This window comes from Medicago truncatula, chromosome 7 (genome assembly GCF_003473485.1).
Source record: "Medicago truncatula cultivar Jemalong A17 chromosome 7, MtrunA17r5.0-ANR, whole genome shotgun sequence".
Taxonomy (NCBI): Eukaryota; Viridiplantae; Streptophyta; class Magnoliopsida; order Fabales; family Fabaceae; genus Medicago; species Medicago truncatula.
This window is the reverse complement of record NC_053048.1, coordinates 54,383,268-54,407,584: the sequence shown is the minus strand read 5'-3', so window position 1 is coordinate 54,407,584 and position 24,317 is coordinate 54,383,268. Positions and strand designations below refer to the sequence as shown.

General features: G+C 32.0%; 4 protein-coding genes across 4 annotated transcripts; 3 read left to right on the top strand and 1 right to left on the bottom strand.

The window, feature by feature from the left end:
- Nucleotides 1-1,173: 1,173 nt before the first annotated feature.
- Nucleotides 1,174-1,953, top strand: LOC11429797 (DNA damage-repair/toleration protein DRT102). Its single transcript, XM_003626360.2, has one exon. It carries the CDS (start codon nucleotides 1,211-1,213, stop codon nucleotides 1,820-1,822), a length of 612 nt encoding a protein of 203 aa, XP_003626408.1. The 5' UTR covers nucleotides 1,174-1,210; the 3' UTR covers nucleotides 1,823-1,953.
- Nucleotides 1,954-4,685: 2,732 nt separating this feature from the next.
- Nucleotides 4,686-6,415, top strand: LOC11432817 (F-box/FBD/LRR-repeat protein At5g22700). The gene is made up of 2 exons (XM_024771129.2): nucleotides 4,686-5,107; nucleotides 5,936-6,415. The coding sequence occupies exons 1-2, from the start codon at nucleotides 4,735-4,737 to the stop codon at nucleotides 5,986-5,988; spliced, it is 426 nt and encodes a 141-aa protein (XP_024626897.2). The 5' UTR covers nucleotides 4,686-4,734; the 3' UTR covers nucleotides 5,989-6,415.
- A 101-nt stretch (nucleotides 6,416-6,516) lies between these two features.
- LOC11425670 (protein IQ-DOMAIN 14) lies at nucleotides 6,517-8,837 on the bottom strand. The gene is made up of 5 exons (XM_024771128.2): nucleotides 8,755-8,837; nucleotides 8,331-8,664; nucleotides 7,794-8,012; nucleotides 7,216-7,347; nucleotides 6,517-7,150 (listed from the first exon to the last, which is right to left on the bottom strand). Exons 1-5 carry the CDS (start codon nucleotides 8,835-8,837, stop codon nucleotides 6,635-6,637), a joined length of 1,284 nt encoding a protein of 427 aa, XP_024626896.1. The 3' UTR covers nucleotides 6,517-6,634.
- Nucleotides 8,838-18,565: 9,728 nt separating this feature from the next.
- LOC11425669 (probable serine/threonine-protein kinase WNK9) lies at nucleotides 18,566-21,969 on the top strand. The gene is made up of 7 exons (XM_003626354.4): nucleotides 18,566-18,729; nucleotides 18,810-18,847; nucleotides 18,999-19,226; nucleotides 19,350-19,570; nucleotides 20,044-20,201; nucleotides 20,286-20,712; nucleotides 20,814-21,969. Exons 1-7 carry the CDS (start codon nucleotides 18,655-18,657, stop codon nucleotides 21,845-21,847), a joined length of 2,181 nt encoding a protein of 726 aa, XP_003626402.1. The 5' UTR covers nucleotides 18,566-18,654; the 3' UTR covers nucleotides 21,848-21,969.
- The last annotated feature ends 2,348 nt before the right edge of the window (nucleotides 21,970-24,317 follow it).

Sequence of the window (24,317 nt, the reverse complement as noted above, 5' to 3'; positions counted from 1 at the left end):
TTATGTGGCAAGGGTTGATTGGCCCTTTGACACATAGTCAAATCGACCCTAAAATAGTTGTCAATTTATAAAGGTTTATTTAATCACAGGTCCCTTAACTTAATTGATTGTCTCAATTTGGTCCCCTAATTATAATTTGTACCAATTTAGTCTCATATGTTTTGATGTGTTACTAGTTTTAATCCTTTATGTTAGTTTCTCTTAAAAAACGTTAACAGAAACGACTAAAACTAATAACGGAGCAAAACATAGGGGACTAAATTGGTACATAAGTTAACGTTTTTTGAGAGAAACTAACATAAATGACTAAAACTAGCAACAGAGCAAAACATAGGGGACCAAATTGGTACAAATTATATAATTAGAGGATCAAATTGAGACAATCAATTAAGTTAAGAGATCGAGTGATTGAATAAGCCATTTATAAATTATTATGAAAATAAAGTATTGATGTGTTGTTTAGTTTTTTTAGCAGTGATGTGTTGTTTAGATTTGATCTCTACTGCTGAATTCCAAGTAGAATAGAATGGGACAAAAAAAATATTAAAATAACATTTGTATGTGTTGCCTTGACTTTGTTTGATAAAAATGGTAAAAAAAGATATTGTTTATGATGACGTGGTGAGGGTTTATGACTAATCAACATTTTTTTTACTCATTGTTTAAATTTTCTTCGGTAATTAAAATAGGAATAATGTTAAAAATATCACGAGAAAATGTCTCGCAAATTCTTCACGACTGAACACCACTTTTTTTCTCACTAATCTTTGTGAAATTTCAAGAAAAGAAATTTTGCTTGATATAGCAGCGCTGTGAAAATAGTTGTCCACAATGTATCATCTATGTTATAGAATTCATCCAATGGTCGTAAAAGAGTGAAAGGCACTATCCCCGCATAAACATCATAAAAATCATAACTATATAATTTTCAATCTGCAAATTACTACTTTAAGATACTTGAACAATGTTCTAAAACACTTACCATTTCTCGTTAAAAAGTAAGTATCGAAGGTGTTTTTATTTAATCTCTATCTATAATAGAATGAGACAAATCAATTTAATGCGTTGAGTTATGATTCATTCAAAAAATGGTTTGTTCTTTAGTGAAGAAGTCCACTCTATTTTTTATATATAAATCATCGAGTCTACTCTACTTCAACCTCATCACTCCCACCTCGTAGTACCTCAATCTATATTTCGTCAATCATTCATGTCATACTCTAGCAAGTACATAAAAATAATCGTCGGAGCCGATAAATTCGGCTCTCCGATCATACCTGCTCTGCTCACCCACCTCCGTTCCCTCAACATTGAATTTGAATATCTTGGAACCTTCTCATCTTACTATGCCGCCGGCGCCGAGGTTGGTCGCATTGTCTCTCAATCTTCATCATCTTCCTCTCCAGAGATCATCGGCCTTGTTGCATGCGGTACTGGTATCGGTGTCGCCATCTTCGCCAACAAATTCCCTGGCGTGTATGCTTCCACTTGCCTTCACCCTTGGGAAGCTGTCAACACCCGATCAATCAACAATTCAAACGTCCTTGCCCTTTCAGGCAAGTTCACTTCACCCGAAATAGGAATTGAGATTGTCAATGCATGGCTGAACACGCCGTTCAAGTCTCCTTGTCTTGCAAGCGACAACAAACCATGGCCACAGGAGGTTGAGAACCTTCTAGATAGATCACTTGTCGACATGCCAAAAATAGGGAAGAAAAGCTTCTCTATCAAGTGGGATGGTAATTTGGATATGGTTTTTGATGAGGATCTTGTTGACTCTGCCAAACTTGCAATTGATAAGGAATCAGGCTTAGCCAAATGATTTTTTTTGACAATTGCAAAATCTGCATTTGTTGGTCGTTAAAAACAACAACAACAATAATAGAAATGAAATGTCAACGAGTGTCCCAGATACTCTTTAAGAATCTTTAATAATAAATTTTTATGAAAATTGTAACATTTGACTTTTTAAGAAATTCTAAATTTGGGATCCTTAAATAATGCAAGACCCTAATGATAATACAATAAGGGTTTGTGCCATCGATTTCGTATCTGTTCGTTTTTCTATTATCCACTCATTGTTTTGGCATCTTGCAAATTTGGCACATTGATATGATATTAGACAATCAAGTAGAAATATGTGCAAATTCTTGACTATGCAAAATCTAAATTACGTCAATTTCACTGGCATCATAATAATATACATAGCTTGAAATTGAAACTTCACTGCCATATCAGGGAAAAATAATAGTCTTATTGAAGATTGTTTTATAATTCAAAGTTGCTTTGTCAATGGTCTGCGAGGCCGACATTGGTAATGGGTAGTTTTTGATTTGTTGTGAATTTTGAGCATATTATTTTTATCCATGCATGGTTGTGTTATTTGCACTTAAATTAATACAATGCCATAACACAGGTTTTATTTGGGCGGAGGGTTCAGGTTCTGGTCTGCTCCTATTGGTAGGTAATGTATCTAATGTCACTGCTTTTCAGCTGCTACATACATTACATGCCATACTATTTAGGAAAAATATTAATACAAGTAGGTTTCTAGTTTTTTTTTTGGTAGTGCAGTAGGTTTGTAGTTTACTCAAACCTTATGAAGGTTGAAGTCCCCATAAGCCACAATTTACCATTCTCCCCATAACCACAGAACATTATTAGCTTTTTCTTTTTTCATAATAATTTTGTCCAGAACTCAAACAACCATTTAAGATTACCCAAGTATAGAACAAAACCTCATCCCACATAGTTTTTTATTAACCTACTAAGCTCTAAAATCTTCCTTTCAACTTCCTCCTTGCTAATATTCTTATAACGGAAACAAGACAAACACTCAAAAATTGCATGTACCTTAACTCTCCATAAACAACATTGCCCCTTCTCCAACCTTTGCATCATTCCGCCGCCGCTACTACTTCCTCAACATTTGCAAGACTCTCGCCAAAAATAATGTGTTTCTTCTCTTTCTCACAAGTTCCCCCCGAACATTACTTATATGTCAGATCCTAACAATGATAGATCATGAGTGTAGTTTGGTGCAATTGTCAAGTGACACATTCTCTCTTTTGATGTGTTTTTTTCTTCTTCCCAAAATCAAATCTGAATAGTATTCATTGTTTCATTTTAGGGGAGCCTAGTGCTATATAACTCATGGTTTTTAGATTTGTACCTATTGAATGAAAATGCTGGTGCATGCATGCTTAATAGTTGTTGGATGCATGATGCTAAAATGAAAAGAGGTAGAAGAATAGGAGAAAAATCTCAGTAGATAATGGTAAAGAAAAATCTCCAAGTTCAAAGAAGGCAAATTACTGTCAAGTGTCAAACAGTCAAAGCAATATAAACAGTAGGGTTAATAGTGTTTTACCTCCCTGTAATATAGGCCATTTCCAGTTTTCCCCCTTGTAAAATATTTCTTTTGAATTTCATCCTTGTAATTTAAAGATTTTTTGATTTTGGACCTTCAATGAAAATTTCACCCCTTGTAATTTGAGCAAATTTAGGTTTACCCCCTTGTAATTTGAGGAAATTTTAGTTTACCTACTTGTTAATTTGAGCAAATTTCAATTTACCCCCTGTCATATCTTCGATTTTGTACAGTCAAAATTCATGAAGGTCCAAAATAAAAAATCTTCAAGTTACAAGGACGAAATCTAAATAGAATATTTTATAGGGGGTAAAACCGGAAATGACCTATATTACAGGGGGCTAAAACACTATTAACCCTAAACAGTATAAGCATTACCTTTCCTCGCTTTCGTGTTCCTCTTGATGATTCTATTAGATTGATTAAGGTAGGAATGTTGTAGGTGCTGTGGAAACAAGCTAGTATCCTAAGCTCCGCGTCTGGATCTTTGCGCTGAATATGTTTTTCTGATTTTTTTTCATAAATTGATTTTTTAGTTTTTTTTTTTTTTTTTTAATTAATTAATTACACACGTGGCCTGCCACATAGGCGTTGAATAAGTCAAAATTGACCAAAATAACTAAAGATGCAAAGGGGCTAAATCTTAAGGGGCCAAAATTATAGTTTTTGTACTTATGAGGCTAAAATTGCAAGTTTTTGAAAGTTAGGGGAAAAAAAGTGCATTTTAGCCTTTTTTTTAATTATTGATGGTGACGTGGATTTTTTTAAAGACCAATGGGAAGCAGATGGTGAATCACATAACCCTAAATATGTTCTGTAAAATAAAAAACATAACCCTAAATATGTTATTAAAATAAAAATAAAAAAGTAGATATATAATTAAAGGCAAATTCTATGGTACACCCAATATATTTGAGTGTACCGATACACTCACTCTTTAAATTCATAGTTAAATAAGTTGTTTTTTGAAAAAAAATATTTTTTTTTATCATTTATAATTATAATAACTAAATCTTATTCATCAAAAGTGTCAACGAAATAATTTTTTATTTTTTTTAAATTTTTATCACTCATAATTGAGAACATTCATTATTTTTTACAATAATATGTAAAAAAAGTTACTATGATTCTTATAAACAATCTAATGATGTTTTTTCTTATGAAATGTTGTTCTATAAAATATAAATATTGACAAATAGCTATTTACCACGTAAAAAATTATCGTTTGTTATCGTTTGTTTATATAATTAGGAAGCAGGAGTATCAATACACCAGTGTACCGCAGAAATTCCCATAATTAAAACCCTAATAGACTTCTACCAGAAAAACCCTAATAGACGCGTATAACCCAACCATTAGAGAAGATGAATTCTTCTTCCTGGCGATCCATTCCCACGGTAGATAGAATCAGCGACATGCCTGATTCGATACTCTGTCATATTCTCTCCTTTCACCCAACCAAATTCGCTGCAACCACAAGCGTTCTCTCAAAGAGATGGAAACTGGTTTGGATCGCAGTTGTTGCTCTCTACTTTGACCAGGAAACCTTCAACAGCTTTGCAAGCTTCCGCAATTTTGTATGGTTAAGCATGTTCACATTGCGAGACAAAAAGAGTTCAATCTATTCCTTTACCCTCAAATGCGGCGAATCTTCTCGATTCACTCAAAGAGACTGGGTTAAAATTTTTAAATTTGTGATGGAACGAGGAATCGAGTATCTTAACTTCGACATGTCTGGTAAAAAGTGTCAAATCAAATTACCTCTATGCTTTCTCCGTTATAACAAGACTCTTGAAGTTCTTAAGTTGTCAAACGTACAAATGAGAGATTTTGATCAAGTGAATTTTCCTCGCCTCAAAATTCTTGAATTGAATTATGTTTTTTTCAAATCTCGTGCAAATAGTGTGAAGTTTCTATTCGGTTGCCCTATTCTAGAAGATTTGCAAACAGAATTGGCTTTACCTATTTTGCTCAAAACAATTTCTGATTCTAATGCAGAGATTTCGCGTGATTGTGAAGAAGAGGTATGAATATCATCCATCCTCCTAAATCATTGTTTAGAGAAATTATGGGATCTTGCTATTCCCTCCATTTCAAATCCTTGCTAGTTTTTTGTATTTATTTTTGTTACAAAACAATCATTGTTTTAGAAATTCAAGATATAATTGACCTTTATTTTTCTAACTATATCCTCATAGTATTTATGCTCTTTGCATTGATTATTTTGGTTCAAATATATATATATATATAATTTCTTTCTTTACAAGATAAAATCTATTAGATACGAAATGAGGGGAATATACATTTCTAATCTTGTATCTTGTGCATCTCATGCAGATGTTGTTGACCTCTCAGACAAGGCTTCCCATGTTTCACAATTTGACCCACATGAAACTTAGCATTCATACAAGATCTTGGGGTTGGGAGTGCAGTTCTTTGCTGGGAATACTCACACATTTCCCTAAACTTCAACATTTTAAAATTCAGGTTTGGTTGATGTTTAGAAATATACTATATGTTTCCTTTTTTAACTCTAATTTCACGTTCTTTAATTCTCAATAACAGAAAATTATGTGAAACTATTGATAGGATTGTGCGACTGCAACACTTTCTTGTAAATGTTGGATAGATCCAGTCACCACTTTTCCTGCCACTGTTCCTGAATGTCTTTCATCCCAGCTCAAAACATGCTACATAAGAGGTTATAGAGACTCAAAATGGTACTGCGTATTTGCAAAATATATTGTGCAACATTCAAAAGTACTAGAGACCATGACAATTAAGACTTCCTTCCTTGCAAAGAACCAAAAGTTCTTGAGAATATTATCTTCATCCACAAGGGGCTCTCCAAATTGTAAACTTTTATTTGATTGATGATGATAATTAATTTATGTTATTTGAAGTGTGTAGTGGTTTTTCATGAAAGAATTGGTTTGGGAGTTATATCATAAACCTTTGCTCAGTTTAAATGGACCAATCCTTGTAATGGAAGTTTTCCTTTTTATTCTATTGCATGTATATGGTGTAATTCGGCAGTTGATTATATGAATGCTAGTAAAATGTACAACTATGATATATTGAGTTTTAGTTGATTGCTTGAAACATGAAAGTGCTTGATTTTTGGTGGGTTGGATAAATATTTTGTTGTATGAACATCTATGATATATTGATTCTATGAATGCTTGAAACATGAAGTTTAATTTTTACGTAAGCCAAGAAATATTTCTTGAAATTTAAAACAATATATGGACATTCTTAGGAGTTTTACTTTCTCACAACTATTGGATGTACTTCCTTTTTGTAATACTGGATGCAAGATCGAGTACATATATGGCTAGGAGATCCTTGTTGTTGATTATTATTGATCATTCTTTTGCTTGGTGAATAGCAATCAGAGCTCATGTCCCAATTCCTTCCTATTCTTGTTTTTGGTGTGCTTGTTGATCTTACTTTTGCTTGTGTTGATTTTGTTGCAACCATGTATGTTGGAATTGTGTGAGATCTTTGAAAGGAATGGTCTTCTCCCTCTAAATTTTTGCTCCTATGGTGTAAATATTTTCTTGAAGATAGTAATGGAGAGTCGAATCTTTCAACTTCATTTTGTCTCTGAATTTGTCTAAATTTTAGCTGTCTTCTTCCACAATCCTCCACTTCTCTACAGCGTGAACCGAAAACTGAGTCTAAATCTTCAAGTTCTTTACTCTTAGAATGCTGTGTGTCTACCCACTGCTCCATCCAGTACTTCCATCTTCCAATTTTTCTTTCTGATTCAGCTGATTTCTGAAAGGATTTCTCAGTTAGTATGAAAATTAGTAAGAGTAAAACTAGGCTTAAGAGCTTCTTACCCTATGGTTATATGAGTATTCTTTTACTCTTTCTTTCCTAATAATAGCTTCTTTCTTGCTTATGCTAGAAGAATCTACCTCTGTCTTCATTAAAATGCTGTCATCCCACTTTCGCTCACTGTTTTCGTCCATCTGTAAATATTAAATGTTACATTTCTAACTGTACAAGGGATCAGGGTTTTCAAAAAAGATCAGTGATCATTATCTGTGCTGCAACATAAAAGATTTTAAGGTCGCATAAGCAGAAGATTTCCACAATATCAAGGTTTGTGATGCATCTGTAACCTCAACTTAAAACACCCGATCCAAGGGATGACAGGTAGGTAATATATAGTTGATAAACTTCAGTCAGTTTTGGCAAATAGCGGCTATAGAGGTGGTGCTATAGCACTATAGCATAGTGAATTTGAACTAATCGTCAAATAAATGCTATTGCAGCGCCACAGCGTAATGAAATTCTAACAAACCACTAATTTCCGAGATTTGCGATTAACAACACTAACTGCAGTGAAACTTTGTTTTTTTGCTATGTATTGAAAAGTAAAAACTAATGATCTAATGAAAGTTGTTAGGCCCACCCTTATGATCTTGTCTCTTGAACCTTGCATCTTTTCATGCTCGCCACAATTCAACTTTCTTTCAACAATTTGGAGTTTCCTTGAAATGACCTGTGACTGAATACTCACAATGGACTGCAAACACTTAAGAGTACTCATAGCTTGCCGTCTTACAGCTCTGCCACGAATGATAGCTTGAAGCTTCACTATTCCCTTCAATGCCTTCAAAGCTTTCCTTGCCTGCAATATTTCACCAATCATTGATGTGTAAGAATATAGTAAGGTGACTTCAGTTTGTCAATCTAATCCACTAAAGTTTCTCTTATTTTTTATCTTATCTCCCAATTTTCCATATTTCTTTTCCTCTCTTTAGTATTAAATATGTGAAATTTGCATATAAAATTCTAGTATCTGTTCCTAAGTTCACCTTCAGTTTGTCTGTCCTTAATTGTACTATGTTTGTCACAAAAATAATTGAGCATTTAGCAGAAGGGGAAAACTATGAAAAAAGGGTTTAAGTTGATACAAATGAAAGGTAAAAGTGAATACAAAACTCACTATGTAGCCTCTAAATGTTGTTTGAATTTTGATAGCTGAAGATTCTTCAATCTTTAACTTGCAGCTATGTGTTGATTGAGAAGCATTATGCTTAGTTTTAACAAGCTTAACTTCTGGTTTTCCTTTACATTGATAAGCCGATTGGAACCTAACAACTTCAACTGCAACCTGAGCAGCAGTAAAAGCAGCTTCAGCTGCTGCAGCTGAGGCAATAGCAACTGTTAAAGCCTCAGGTTCACATAATCTTGTTTCTTTTAATGGTGGTGGTGCTTCAATCGAAGGAAATCTCTTGTTCTTTAGCCTCCCAAATACACACTTCTTTTCTTTTCTCCTTCTGAAAACAGGTTATTGTCTCGTCAACACCACAATCTTAACTTAAAAAAGTAGTGCATGTTTGGAATCGCAGTAAGTTAGACGAACCCACGGTGGCACTGTGATTTTGTTGAAGCTTGATACTGTAGCTTTCGACAAAATCACTACGACACACCGCAATGTTGCCAAACTCATTGCCAAAATAAACACTTAGTCAAATAAACATTACACCTACCTTCTCTTGAGTGGAATGTATGTCCCGTGTAAAGAGCTTCTTTACCATGCTAAACCAACCCATCTTGGCCATTTAGAAATATCACACAGACTAACTTCAGTTTCTGTTATCTGAAGAATTGCTCGTTGGAGTCTTCTCTTTTTCTGCATGAATTACAAATTTACAAATATCTTCATGTGAAAAAAATAGAAGGTTTCAACTTAGAATTTGGTTTGCAAATAGACATTTAACTGATTTAAGTAATGGTTAGGTGCAAACTTAGACATTAGACTTGTCTGTAAATGGAAGAACAATTTGCTGAACTTGACATAGAAATAATAGCTACTTATAGGCAAAAGTAGTCGTTGCAAAGACCAAAAACATGCACGTTATGAGAACTTTACTCTTAACAGTAATTTTAATAGTGCACACAGTTCAAAGAATTAAAATAATGATGCATGTGATGTAGATTGAGTGAGAACCAACATCCAAAATTGATTACCTATCCTATCCATCATATGAAATTTCCATAAACTCTTTAAAAAAGGAGAAGATTCATAGTTATGAGACCTAGGTGCTTTGAAAAAAGCATAGTGATGATGTCAGTAATATCATATGGGATTGCTTTGAAATCAACAAACATTCTTTAGTGTACGTAGTATCTGACAGATACAGTGACACCCAAGAATGTTGAACTTTAGATTTTTAGTTACTACAATGTGCATATATATATATATCAAGATATACTACATTATGAGCTTTTTCTTTTCAAAGTGCGGGTCTTCAGGAGCATGAAAGAAACAGACTCACTTTGTTTTCATTTTAAAAGAGCATCTCATGGACCCCTTCTATTAGAGCATTCACAATGGATTTATCCATATATACATATCATTTTATTTATTATAATTTATAAGTATTATACCTTTCTTCTTTGAATGACTATTTGTTTAATAAATTATGTGTCTGAATGAGCTCTTGGTAGTACTAGGCAAGATTTTAAAAAACGGTCCGTTACCGAGAAAAAGGCCACCACAAAAAGTATAGGTAGCGGACGTTACCGTTTTTATAAAGTGGACAAAAATCACGACGAAACACCGATACGACCGCAAAAAATTGCCGTTCATGACAATAGACATAGAATCCGGATATTTTTTCAATTGAGATTAGATGAAAAGCATATTTTTAGTACATATTTGATCATAGATTACATAAGTTATCTCCTTATCTAGTTTAGAACTTCAAATCTTTCTCTAGTTTAAGTTATTTAAGTTATTATCATTATTTAAGACTTGTGCAATGTTTTGATTAATTCACACCAAGACAACCGCAATTTATATCGCAACACCCGTAACGGCTGAAATCGTAAAATTTTGACACTCTTGCTAGGCTAGCTATGGGCGACACAATTTCTTTATAAGTTTGAAAAATGACACAAAAATGATCTACAACGAGACATAATATTATCAAATTCCAACTGATTATTCGGCCTATCAACTATGCTATCAGCCACTAGCTTAGAATCTAGCTCAACTTGCACCTTTGATCACCAAACAAAGTTGCATCCACATTACATTTAACATAGTCTTCCACTGGTGGCTGCCAAACTGGATTCGGCTGCTGCACTTGTTGTGCACCTCGAACATCATTTGTGCGCTAGCTGAACAACTTCATTTGGTTCTCTACTCCAGACTTTGTTATTTCGTCATCTCCACAAGCTCCAAAGTTTGTGGCTGAAGCAAAAGCATCTCTGACTATATAACATTATTAAAAGCAAATTTGTTTAACAGTATCACTGTAATAATGAAAATTTTCTCCCAAAAAAATTATGTTTTCCATTTATATGTTGTTATAGATTATTAGAAATCACACGTGAAGTCGTACTAAATGATTAAATGATTGTTTCATTACTTATATCGAAAGTAATATTTTTATTAAAACAATTACGATATATATATATATATATATATATATATATATATATATATATATATATATAATGTATATTATGAGAATGACTACTTTATATAAGAATGATGAGTAGTGTAGGAAGTATATAGAAAACACACGTACCCGCGACATGCATCTCCCGCTCCCTCCCACCCCACACACACACACGCACGTGCGCACCCACACACACACACACACACACACATATATATATATATATATATATATATATATATATATATATATATGATGATGATGATGATGATGACTATCTTATATGAGAATGATCATCAACCACTAGATCAAAAATAAATGATTGAGATTAAAAATTCACATATATATTCACCTTATTATTACATCAATTCTCATAAACTCATTTCCCTTTTCATCTTCTTCTCCCCACACTTAATCAATACGTGGATCTTTCATCTTCTCTAATCCACCATCATCATGATCAACGTCGAAGTCTCTCTCAAGCAGGTTCCACCTAATTGATCTATCATGAAAACATTGCAATCTCAGAGAATTATTACGATTTCTAAAAGAAAAGAAAAACACAAGAATTCTTACGAATTGCAGATTAAAAAAGCAAAACGAATCTTTCAGATTACCTAAGATTAATTAATAACCTCTGTAGATTTGTTCAACCAAAAACATAGAATTCTTACTATATTTCTATTCATTAATAAGCTTTGTAGGTTTGGACAGGTAACAATAAATAAGATTGGGAATTTTCATGTGAACTCAATCTCTATGAACCAAAAATAATTATAAATTAATAAATTTGAATCCTAAGAATTTTTTTTCAATCAATTATAACATGGTGGTTTATTGATAGATTCAATTCAGTCAACATACAATTTTGCAGAACATGGTGAATTCGAGAAGATGAAAGAGTTTATGAGAATTGATGTAATAAGGTTAGGTATACATGTGACTTTTCAATCTCAACCATCTATTTTTGATCTAATAGTTGATGATCATTCTCGTCATTTTCATATAAGTTAGTCGTTCTCATAGTATACATCATCCTCTAGAGGTAGATATAGATATAGATAGACTAGCAACATCGTTTGCTATGGATATTGCTATTAACTTGGTTGACAAAACATACATTTTTTAATAAATACAAATAAAAACCAAGTTAAAATTCCTAATAGACTAACAACAAGTAAAACAACACATACAATAAAATATAAAAGGGTGTTTTTTTTTTTTTTGAGAGAAATATAAAAGGGTGTTGTTCGCATCTTCATATGGAGAAAATATTTGTTCATGGTCCATTTTCTGCTAAAACAAATAAGAGTTTTGTCAGTTCTATTTATGGTCATTATGTGTATAAAAAAAGTAAGGCACAATATATTATAGCCATTATGATAAGAATAAATCTCAACCATACACTTTGATCCAATGATTGAGATTTATTCTTATCATAATGATCGTAATATATTGTGTCTTACTTTTTTTATACACATAATGACCATAAATAGGACTGACAAAACCCCTATTTGTTTTATTGCAGGAAATGGACCATGAACAAATATTTTCTCCATATGAAGATGCGAACAACACCCTTTTATATTTCTCTAAAAAAAAAAAAAACACACCCTTTTAATTTATATTTTATTGTATTTGTTGTTTTACATGTTGTTAGTCTATTAGGAATTTTAACTTGGTTTTTATTTGTATTTATTAAAAAATGTATGTCTTGTCAACCAAGTTGATAGCAATATTCATAGCAAACAATGTTGTTAGTCTATCTATATCTATATCTATCTCTAGAGGATGATGTATACTATGAGAATGACTAACTTATATGAAAATGACGAGAATGATCATCAACTATTAGATCAAAAATAGATGGTTGAGATTGAAAAGTCACATGTATACCTAACCTTATTGCATCAATTCTCATAAACTCTTTCATCTTCTCTAATTCACCATGTTCTGCAAATTGTATGTTGACTGAATTGAATCTATCAATAAACCACCATGTTATAATTGATTGAAAAAAATTCTTAGGATTCAAATTTATTAATTTATAATTATTTTTGGTTCATAGAGATTGAGTTCACGTGAAAATTCCCAATCTTATTTATTGTTACCTGTCCAAACCTACAAAGCTTATTAATGAATAGAAATATAGTAAGAATTTTAATTTTAATTTTTTTTTTGCAATTCAAATGCATACATGAAAATAGCCGTGTGTCCATTTTGTTTTTCCTCCCCTTTGGAAGCTTCTATATGGTATCCACACACCTCACTTAAGTGTAAGGACTCAACTAATTGGAAGAAAATATATTTTTTCTTAATCAGAATATTGCTTTTAAAATTAACAGGCTAAATAACTTTCTTCGCAGCCATGATACACACACTGTTAATGGCAGTACTTCCTTTGAAGGCTTTGAATCGATTAAATCCATATATATAACAAAAAGGGAGCTTTTTATGACGTGGAATCAAGCCACTATGTGATTCACCCAAAAAAAAAAATCAAGCCACTATGTAATCCCTTCTCAAAAAAAAAAAAAAAAAACGACTATCTAGTCAAAAAGATATATCCACGGGGAGAAAATCCACATCTTATCTTGCTAAATGATGATTATCTTAATTATTTAAAAAGGAAACCAGAGTATAGACCACCGTTAAAAGTAAATTTATATGTGTTTGGATACATCAATGTAAAAATGATCTCTTTCGATTAACATTGATTTTAATTAAAATGAGTGTGTATATAAAGCATATTGATTTGTCATAGAATCGATTTCTCTCAAACGCTGAAGTTAAGAAAGGTGCTTCAACTTAAATCAATTCCAATCATTTAAATTACGTTTGTGAGATGCTTCTTATTTTTTATTGTGCTTACTTGTGTATCTATTTTATCATAATTGATTGTAATTTTTTTACATATATATTATCAATTAATTTCGGTAAATAAGATCAAAATAAATTTTCTTTACAATGTTCGACATTTTTTCTATTTTAGATTGTTTATATTGTAATGAGATATAACTTATTCTTTTAATTAACAATTTAAATAATATTGAAAAAAATAAAATTACAATTACAATCCTTTAAAAAACAGTTTAAATAAACTGTATAATTTAAAACACTTGAGGTGTTAATTTAATGATAAAAGTTTAATATTGTAACATCAAAGTGTTGACTTCAATTTTCCATGGGACGGTGATAAAATGACCCAATCGATATACTTAAAAGAAAAAATCCTATACCAAAACAAATTATCTTTATTTATTATATAGATAAAAAAAATAGTATTCATCTTATATAGGTATATATTATATTTTTTTAAAGTTAAATATGAATGAGTTCTGACCTAAATTAGGAATTAGACTATTAGAGTCTTCTATGCTAAAACCAAAATTAGGTTCTTAACATTACTTTGGTGGGTCTAGAGAGATGGCACATAGGAACAAAAAATATTCACTCATTCTTTTTTATACAATATTTGATACTCACTCCCCCAAACAAGCAAGCGGCAGGGTCGTCTATAGGGAGGTGCAAACAACTCTATAGAGCTGGGCCTCTCCAATTTTGGGGCCTAATTTTTTTTTTTTTTTTAATATATAATGCTAAAAAATTATTAATGAAGGCTTGGGCCTCTCCAACTTGTAGCATTGTGAATTTAACATTAGTGAAGGCTTGGTTGAGTGGTAAAACACATGAGTGTTATGCTTGTTAACTTTGGTTCGATTCCTAGTGATGGCAATTGTTCACATTTTATTATTTGTATTATTTTTATTTTTCAGCATTACACTAATTTTTTTTCTCTCTATTTTACAAAAAAAATTGTTGGCCAATTTTTTTAAGAGAGCCGAGCCTCATATTTTACAAAGACGGCCCTGGCAAGCGGGCATGCCAACCAACTATAAAACTCTAAGATCAACAATGTTCGTACTTTATATAAGATCAACAATTAACTATACTTTTTATCTAAGTGTAGTTTTAGCTAAACTTACACATAAGTCATTGTAATTTTGTCAATCTCATCGTCAATTTACAAATATATACATTCTTTTACCGTTGCTTTGCTAGCTGGCCACCGTAGTCCATAAGCGTCCACCCTAAATAATTTAATAAGGTCCCCCACGGGCATTGACAATTGGGCACAGACAATTAAGCATGAACCAAACTTAAAATGGTGAGTTTGCTTTTTAGACTGGAGAAATAAAAACAATTAAGACGTACGTACAGCGTGCACGGCAGGGGAAGAAGTAGACATTGTTTTTAATGCATGCCTTTGTGATTGTGGTTGATGATGATGCAGCACTATTACATTACATGATGAGTACCCTAAAGTTTTGCTATTATAGATAAACATAAACATGCATGCATGTGGTTCATCATCACTGTCCTTTTAGGCCATCTCTGGTGGGTCTGCCTGACTTGTAAAGCTTTGTATAAATATTTGCATCTTCTTTTTCTTCAACTTTATAATTAAATCATATACTAGTAGCATGTTGCAAATTTGCACGAATTCATTGACCATAACTTTACTTGCTTCCTCATGAAAATATAATATTACGATGATACCAAACTTGAAATATTTAAAACCAAAACGATGGCGTTCGGACCAAAAGTGGTGGCTTTTAACTCTAGTCAAGTGTTGGGCAATGAATGGGAGTTTAAAACACCGGATCATGTTCATCATATTTACATATGGTTTTGCTGTGATATGTTAAGTGTGAGTTAAAATCTTACATTAGATGGAAGAGTTGAATTTATGCGGTATATATAAGTGGGAGGATTCATAAACAAGGACGAATATGTAAAGAGGGACAGACATCTTTCATACACTTATTAAAGCAATCATCATGCATTTTATCACTAAGGGTAGATCTTTGAAATCATACTTAGATTTGACATAAGATTGTAAAATCGAATTTGTGAAGTGAGGATTACTCCCGCTTATAAACACATTGTCGGGCAACATATAGAACGCGTGCGTACATATTATGTGTAAAATTTTAGTTTTTAAAGTATAAATATATATGGTAACTGTTTTAATAAAAATATTATAAGTAATCAACCTAGTTATTAGTTTCAATTTATTAAAAAACTCAGTGTATAGCACAAGTAGAGTTCAAAGACTGATATTTTAACTATTTTGTCTTTTTTTCAATACATGTCTTTTCAAACGTGTGTGTAGTTCGGGATTAAATACAGATTACGTATTTAAATGACTTGACTATCTATCTATCTATCAGTTATAAAATATTTATTTAATAATAAATCTAAATGCAAGTCATCCATTGAAATCCATATATTTATTGTACACTATTGGTTCATCATCGATTATTATCGACATAGCAATGCAGAGAAGTTTGGTTGAGAAGTGCATACGAGCCCACTTATATGTGGACGTGTGCTGTAATTGGCAATCAATGCACCCTAACCTCCAAACAGGGACACATGCCCAATTTACATTTCTAGATAACTAGTAAACATATGGAGCCATTATCTCGTGTATTTGTTATACGAGTCTTAGTTATGTCTTTAAAACAATTGTTAAAAAATTTAAAAGAAAATATTTTAAAAAGACATAATATAATTCTAAGTGTATTACAGTAATGCCTAGTTGTAAACGAATAAATGGTCACGTTAACAAGTGATTAAGAACATTATTCAAAAAATACATAAAAAAATTATCTTAAAAGTACAAGTAAAACACTTATTATAGTCATAATTGCATAAACTTTTTTATAAAAGTTATTTCTTTTGATTTTTAAGTAAGAGTTTTGATAACAAGTGCTTTAAAAGCATTGATGAATGAATCTCTTAATAGAAATTTTATCTTTAAATATAAGTTTTTATTTTTATCTTAAACAATAATCACATTACTATTTTATGTAAACTTACTTATTTTAATACTTAAATCAATATATATTATAAAGAGTAAAGACATTTATTAACCTTCTTCTTCGAACGATGTACTCATAGCATTTGTTAGCATTTTCAAAAAACAAATACTTGCTTGCCTTATGAGTTTTGATCGGTGATAGTGATGCAGAGAGTTGTGCTGCTTCCTAGGTATTTGCTTTACTTGTGACAACAATAGTATGAAGAGGCATGATCCTTGCTAGTCTTTGATGACTCACCTGCTCATGTTAGCATGTCTCAATATGTCATCATAGGACTTTAATTTTATTTTTTTTCCTTTTCAATTGACAAAGATCGACGGTCCTTCTATCTAATTATTAGCATTTATGTTTTTTTTTTTATATTGCGCTAACCCACGTAAATTAAAAAGAAATATTTTTTTATGAAATTTTATTTTGATTAAAGTTAATATTAGAGAAAAAATGTTAATATGTATCTTTGGAGCACATGTAAAAAACATAAAGAAGAAATTTTATCTTAGGATGAATGCATTCAACACATTAAAACTTACAAAAGTAATTTTCTCAACATAAAATTTACCAATTATTTCTATTTTAAAATCCGTAACAATTGTCCTTAGGATACTTGTTAGCAAAAAAAAAAAATTAATGGTGTTTGTGACTTTTAAATACTAACAAATTATATTAATATTTTACCAACAATATAATAATTTTTTTATCTTTTTCAAAAACACCAATAATGTATCAACCTTAAAAGCAAATTTGTTTAAGAGGATAACTGGAATAATGAAAAAATCCAGCATAATAAAATCATGTATTTCCTTTATATATATATTGTTATTGATAGATAACTTATATTTGTATAACCATTTTATGACAGCTTTGTGATAACTTTCTCTTTCACACTCACATTATGTTTTTACCTATTTTCTCTATTGTTTTGATTTACATGTCAATAATTTATTTTTATTTTTTTATAAATTCATGGTCGTCTCATAAATTGTCATACAAATTATTGTTCAAACAGCACATATCTTTAAGAGTTGTGTTATTTTAACAACCATTTGTATGACAACTTACGGGACAACCATTGATTTATAAAGAAAAGTATGTATTGATACAAAAACCAAAACAATAGTGATAAAAAGTAGAAATATAATGAGAGTATAAGAGATAAAATTGTCACAAAATTTGTTATGAAATAAATGTACAGATATCATTTCTCTCTAAATTTACATGTAATTATGAAAATACAACAATATTACATCTTTTGTTTTTGTCAAGTAGCCTAGTGATTAGAATTCATCTTTTTTTAAAATGAATAAGTGGGATGTCTGGGGTTCGAACCCCGGCCCCTGCATATAACAATGCATATCCCTGTCATCTGAATTATGTTCACGAGGACACAACAATATTACATTTCTTAAAGAAAAAGAAGAAAAAAAACATCTCTTAAAGAAAAAGAAAAAAAAAACTTTGTCAATGTCTAGTAGGAAATTACTATAGTTATTTAATTCAAACAAAATAATTATTTAAACAAAACCAAACTAAAAAGTAAAAATATAATGGAAGGAAAAAGTTGCTACAAAATTTATTACAAAATAACAGTACAAATATCATTTTTTTTTATTAGATTTACATGTAGTTCTTGAAATACAACAATATTACATCTCTTGAAGAAAAAAAAATAAAACTTAGTCAATGTCTCGTAGGAAATTACTATATTTATTTAATTCAGCAAAATTTATTTAAACAAACCAATAAATAATCTTTATTATTTTTTTGAAGAAAATCCAAAAAATAATATTTTTTAATATCTTTTTCTCCCTCTCTCATGCTCTGGCTGTCGTCAATAATTTCGCAATATTTTATTATACTTTATATCTCTCTTTGAATGGTTGAAGTCCATATATAAATATTTTATTTTACATTTCATACACGACGGAGAAACAGATAATTTCTTCTTCTTCTTCTTCTCTTGTTCAACAACATGAATTGTGTGACACAGCTTGAAACAGATGACTCTGATTTTGTTGAAGTTGATCCAACCGGTAGATATGGCAGAGTATGTTATTAATCATGTTTTGTCTTTTTTCCATTTTACCATGTTTTTCACTTTGTTTAATCATGTTTTGTTTGTTACAGTACCATGAAATTCTTGGCAAAGGAGCTTCCAAAACAGTGTATGAATACAAACCCATCTTTTTTCTTCAATTTTGCATCATACCCATTTTTATTTTTCCTGAAAGATTGTTTTTTGTTTTGTTTTTCTAAGTTTGTAGAAATAAACATTTGAAGGTTTTGATTTTGATTTTTGGGTTTGAATTGATGCAGATATAGAGCATTTGATGAGTATCAAGGGATTGAAGTTGCTTGGAATCAAATCAAACTATATGATTTCCTACAAAACCCCGAAGATCTCGAGAGGCTTTACTGCGAAATTCATCTCCTCAAGACGTTGAAGCACAAAAACATTATGAAATTTTATACTTCTTGGGTTGATACTGCAAATAGGAATATCAACTTTGTCACTGAATTGTTTACTTCTGGTACTCTTAGACAGTGAGTTCTCTTGATTTTTAACTATATCATGATGATAAGATTCGTTATTTTTTTTTTATTTTTTTTTGTGCTTTTGAGATCTTGTGTTGGATATTATTTAACTTGATTTAATTGATGAAATAGGTATAGGCTAAAGCACAAGAGGGTTAATATTAGAGCAGTGAAGCATTGGTGTAGACAGATCCTGCAAGGACTTCATTATCTTCATAGCCACGACCCACCTGTGATCCATAGAGATCTTAAATGTGATAATATTTTCATTAATGGAAATCAAGGGGAAGTGAAGATTGGGGATCTTGGTTTGGCAGCAATTCTCCGGAAATCACATGCTGCTCATTGTGTAGGTATGTTTTTTTTCATGTTAGAATGTATAATATGAGCTTGTTTAGATTTGCTTATTTGAGCTTATTTATTGGCATAAGCACGTGCGAGACTCTTTGAAAGAGCTTATGAAAACAGCTTGTGATGTGTCCATTATTAACTGTTTTCACCTTATTTTCCATAAGCTCTCTAGGATAGGTTATGAAAACAGTTGGACTTTACATTTTGTTATAGAAATTACTTATGCATAAGTACTTGCATGATAAATATTTATTCTATAAGCTCTCATTTAAGTTGTTTAGCCAAACAAGAAAAATTCTGGCATACTTTAACATCAATTGCAACTAGTCGACTTAGTTAATGGTTTGACACTTTTTGAAAATGATTTGGCAATAACATGTCGTTCATGTTACTGGTTATAGTCAGAGGATTGATTTGAACTAGGGTCGATAATTTTAGTTAGAGTTTTATATCTGTTCTATTTACATATCCGCAGGAACACCCGAATTCATGGCACCAGAAGTATATGAAGAGGAATATAATGAATTAGTTGACATATATTCCTTTGGTATGTGCGTATTAGAAATGGTCACATTTGAGTATCCTTATAGTGAATGCAGCCATCCAGCACAGATCTACAAGAAAGTTTCTTCTGTAAGAATAATTTCTTTCTCTTTCCATTTAAAGCATTGTTTCTTTCTGGAGGGGCAAAATATCATTGACATTTTACATCTATAGGGGAAAAAACCAGATGCTTTGTATAAAGTGAAGGATCCAGAAGTGCGAGAGTTCGTTGAGAAATGTCTTGCAACTGCGTCTCTAAGGCTGTCTGCAAGGGAGCTTCTAGATGATCCTTTTCTTCGAATTGATGATGACGAATATGATTTGGGGTCGGTAGATGTTGGAGAGTTTGGTGACTTGGGTCCTCTCGTTAGTCAGTCATTCTTTTCAATTGACCGCAGCTATAGTAACATAAGTACTGAATACTCCAATGGTTTTGGGTATGAAGTAGATTGGTATTCTCAGCCAACCGAGATTGAACATGGAATTGAACTTTTTGAGTGCCATGACGATGAACCCTCCAAAGATGTTGACATAAGCATCAAAGGCAAGAGGAAAGACGACGGTGGTATCTTTTTGAGACTAAGAATTGCAGACAAAGAAGGTTGGAACAGCAACTCTATTATTTTGCTATTTTATTCTCATGATTTGTGTATATGTTAAGATGGAATTTAAGCTTGACAATTTGACTTATTCATGTCACAGATCATATCCGAAACATTTATTTCCCATTTGACATAGAGTTGGACACAGCATTAAGCGTAGCGACTGAAATGGTTGCGGAACTCGACATTACAGATCAGGATGTTACCAGTATAGCCCATATGATAGATGGAGAAATTGCTTCTTTGGTACCTGAATGGAGGCCAGGACCAGGAATTGATGAAACCATCAACTATTCAAATCAAAGTTTCTGTGACAATTGTGTGTCTAATCATACTACAGATACAGATTCTCTTTTACGTAATCAAAGTGCAAAAAACTTGCACCTTCTTCAATGCTGCATGCACGGATGTGCTTCAATGCACGGCCGGTTCGAGGAGATTACATTCCAATCGGAGGACTATGACGACATCCATGTTAGCGAGGATGCACCTAACATATCAAGCAAATCAGATTTCTTGCAGTATCAGGAATCATGGAATCAGCACGAAAGCCGTGAACTGAGTCCTGTAGAGTCTACTCGAAGCCATTCTGACGAACAATATGAACTATTAGATAAATCATTTCTGATTGAAGATAAAAGAGAGGGTATTCGGGAAAACAGTTTCGCACCCAACGCAGGAAACTCCTTGAAAGATTTATCAGGAAACCATTATTTATCTACTATTGGTTCGCTATATTGTGGAGTTGAGAATGATTACGAGAAAGAGATCCAACATGAGTTGAGATGGCTGAAAGCAAAATATCAAATGGAATTGTGGGAACTTAAGGATAAACAGTTGGGTGTAGAAGCTAAATCTCCACATATTGAGCACAAAACACCACCAGAAACCGAAACAGTGAACGGATTCGATAATGGGATTCATTTCCATAATTACAAGGATTGTGATTCCAGTTACAATTCTCGAGAACAGAAGAGCCATCCCAATCTTGACACCCGAAGGGTCCAAAATTGCGGTGTGATATGTTCTAAGGAAGAAGATATGGCTACTGCAAAGAGTTTTTACACAAGGTTGTTTCTTCCAGACACTCTACACAGGACTATTTCCCTTCCTGTTGATGCTGTGGATGTATAATATATATATACAATACAATGTGATGCACTTATTGAATTCTTTTGTAGATCATGTATATGTATATACAAAACATATCACCCTTAGAGTGTATATAAATTCAGCATGCCACCTTTTGTTTTTGATTTTTTTTTCTTCTAGGAACTTAAATTTCTCCCTGCAAGGAAACCAAATCATTTTCTTAAGAGTATGAATATATGGTACAGTTTATATTTAGATAAAAATCAGATTCTTTTTTGTGGATCTTGAATTAGGCTTGTACTATGATGGTGTATAATAATGATGAGGCAATTCTATGCAAATTTGGCAAAATATTTTCCAGACTAATTTGGAATAACAGGTAATGAAAAAACGTGTCGTGTGTAGATTGTGGAGTTGCATGTTTGTTTGTTACCAAAAATCCAATTAAGAACACTACAATAATTGTAGCAAGTGGCAATTGGGTCAAGTTGATGCACATGGAGATTCAATTCAACCATATAATATGTGTGTCTGTCTCTTTATTATAGTCAATTATATCTTTTGGCGATTCTTTCAAAACAACGACCATATTCAAGTGCTACGGTGCAATACGGATAAAAAAATTAATTAAACATTTACAGGATAATGTTTATCCATGCAAGTGCTCATGTATATAACTGTTTTTAAAAGTTATCTTAAAAAGTTTATGAAATTAAGTTCAAAATAATTTATGAACAGTTCATAAGTTGTTTCTATAATTTTTCACAGATGTGTATGTTAATACTTAATAGCTAATCACTTTTGTTAGGAATCGATCTCACAATCAAAACACTAATTTTGTGAGCATAAGTTGGAAAGTGACACTCTGCATCCATGTGACACTCTTCAATTAAAGCTTTAAAACAGAATATTTATTTATTTATTTGGCTTAATTGCACTTTTAGCCTCCTATCTTTCCAAAAGTTACAATTTTGGTCCCTAATTAATTAAAATACAAAACAACCCCCTATGTATTGGATCTTTGTCAGTTTTGACCCCCAATGCCACTTTTGACTTAGTCTTCGCTGACGTGGCACCCACAATGGTCGACACGTGGCACATCACTTAAGAGATGTGGGTGAAACGTCAGCGAAGACTAAGTCAAAAGTGGCCTTGGGGGCCAAAACTGCCAAAGATCCAATACATAGGGGGCTATTTTGTATTTTAATTAGTTAAGGGGCTAAAATCGCAACTTTTGAAAAGATTGGGGGCCAAAAATGCAATTAAGCCTATTTATTTTTAAAAAATGATTATGATGTGGTATTTTTTAAATAGATGAGAAAGATACAGTAAAACTAGACATGTAATTTCAGTCCATGGATAAGATTTTATTCTTTAGTCCAGTTGTTTGATTGTATTTTTTCCACTGGTTCGATGCATTGTATTCATATTCATTTGTTAAAATTCTAGTGTTTACACTTTATAGGTAGAAAAGTGTTAGATTTTTTATAAGTATAAACTAAGTGGCTGAAGGATCTTTGACAAATGACAAAGCAATGAATCATCTTATTTTTTTTAGTTTGGTTCAATGGTTCATTCACGTATGTCAGTTATGACTGGTCATTGGCCAATGAGATAGTCTTTGAGAACTTTTTTGCTTTCCCATTGCATTATTCCTTCTCAATCATGGATGAATGAATGAATGTGTATGTTGTTTTCAAAGGTAATCAATTCATTGGACCCCATAAAAGACAGTGAGAGGAGAGGGTATTGTATTCAATTTCTATGCGTACTTTATGGATTATGCTTGCAAAACTAGACGTGCTACAAATACCTAATTACTACGTAGTATTATCAATCATTCTGTCTACCACCTTCTAGACATTATTCAAGCTGACCTTCCTCCATTGATATTTTAGATTTTTTTTTTTGCCCTGGAGCTTATTAGGAAACCCGCATAGGCTGAGAGGATGATGTTTAAGTGGAACAGGAAATGAGGGAAACTTTCATGCTTAAAGTTAAAAGACCATTTATAAATAATATAAACACTTAGCTTTATTCAAAGGCACACGTCGGTTCTATTTAATAGTAAAAAAGATAACAAATAATTGATAAATTAGTCTAAGTATATTCTAAATTCCCAATAAAATTTCTCTCAATATGGGTTCATTTAATGGTCAGGATAGTATAGAGACATGATAGGATATGAAGCTGGATAAATATCCTATCTTCATATCTTGACTATCAAACAGACCTTTAGTGTTAGCCAGCAGCAAGTTCATACAAGAATCAAGTGAAACAAGATAACTTTTGTACCCCATTTCCCATTTTAGTTTCACAAGAACAGGCTTCCCGGTCAATTTGTTCAAAAACGGGTTAGGGTGGCTTTAGTAGAACCGTACGAAAACGGAGACGCCGAAACGATCTACCATTACAATTACTTCATTCTATTTTAAGTATTTTTTTTCTTCCATTGGTGCAAATTCTTTCCTTAGAATTTTAAGGTAGTCAACTCTAGGTAATTCTTTCTTCC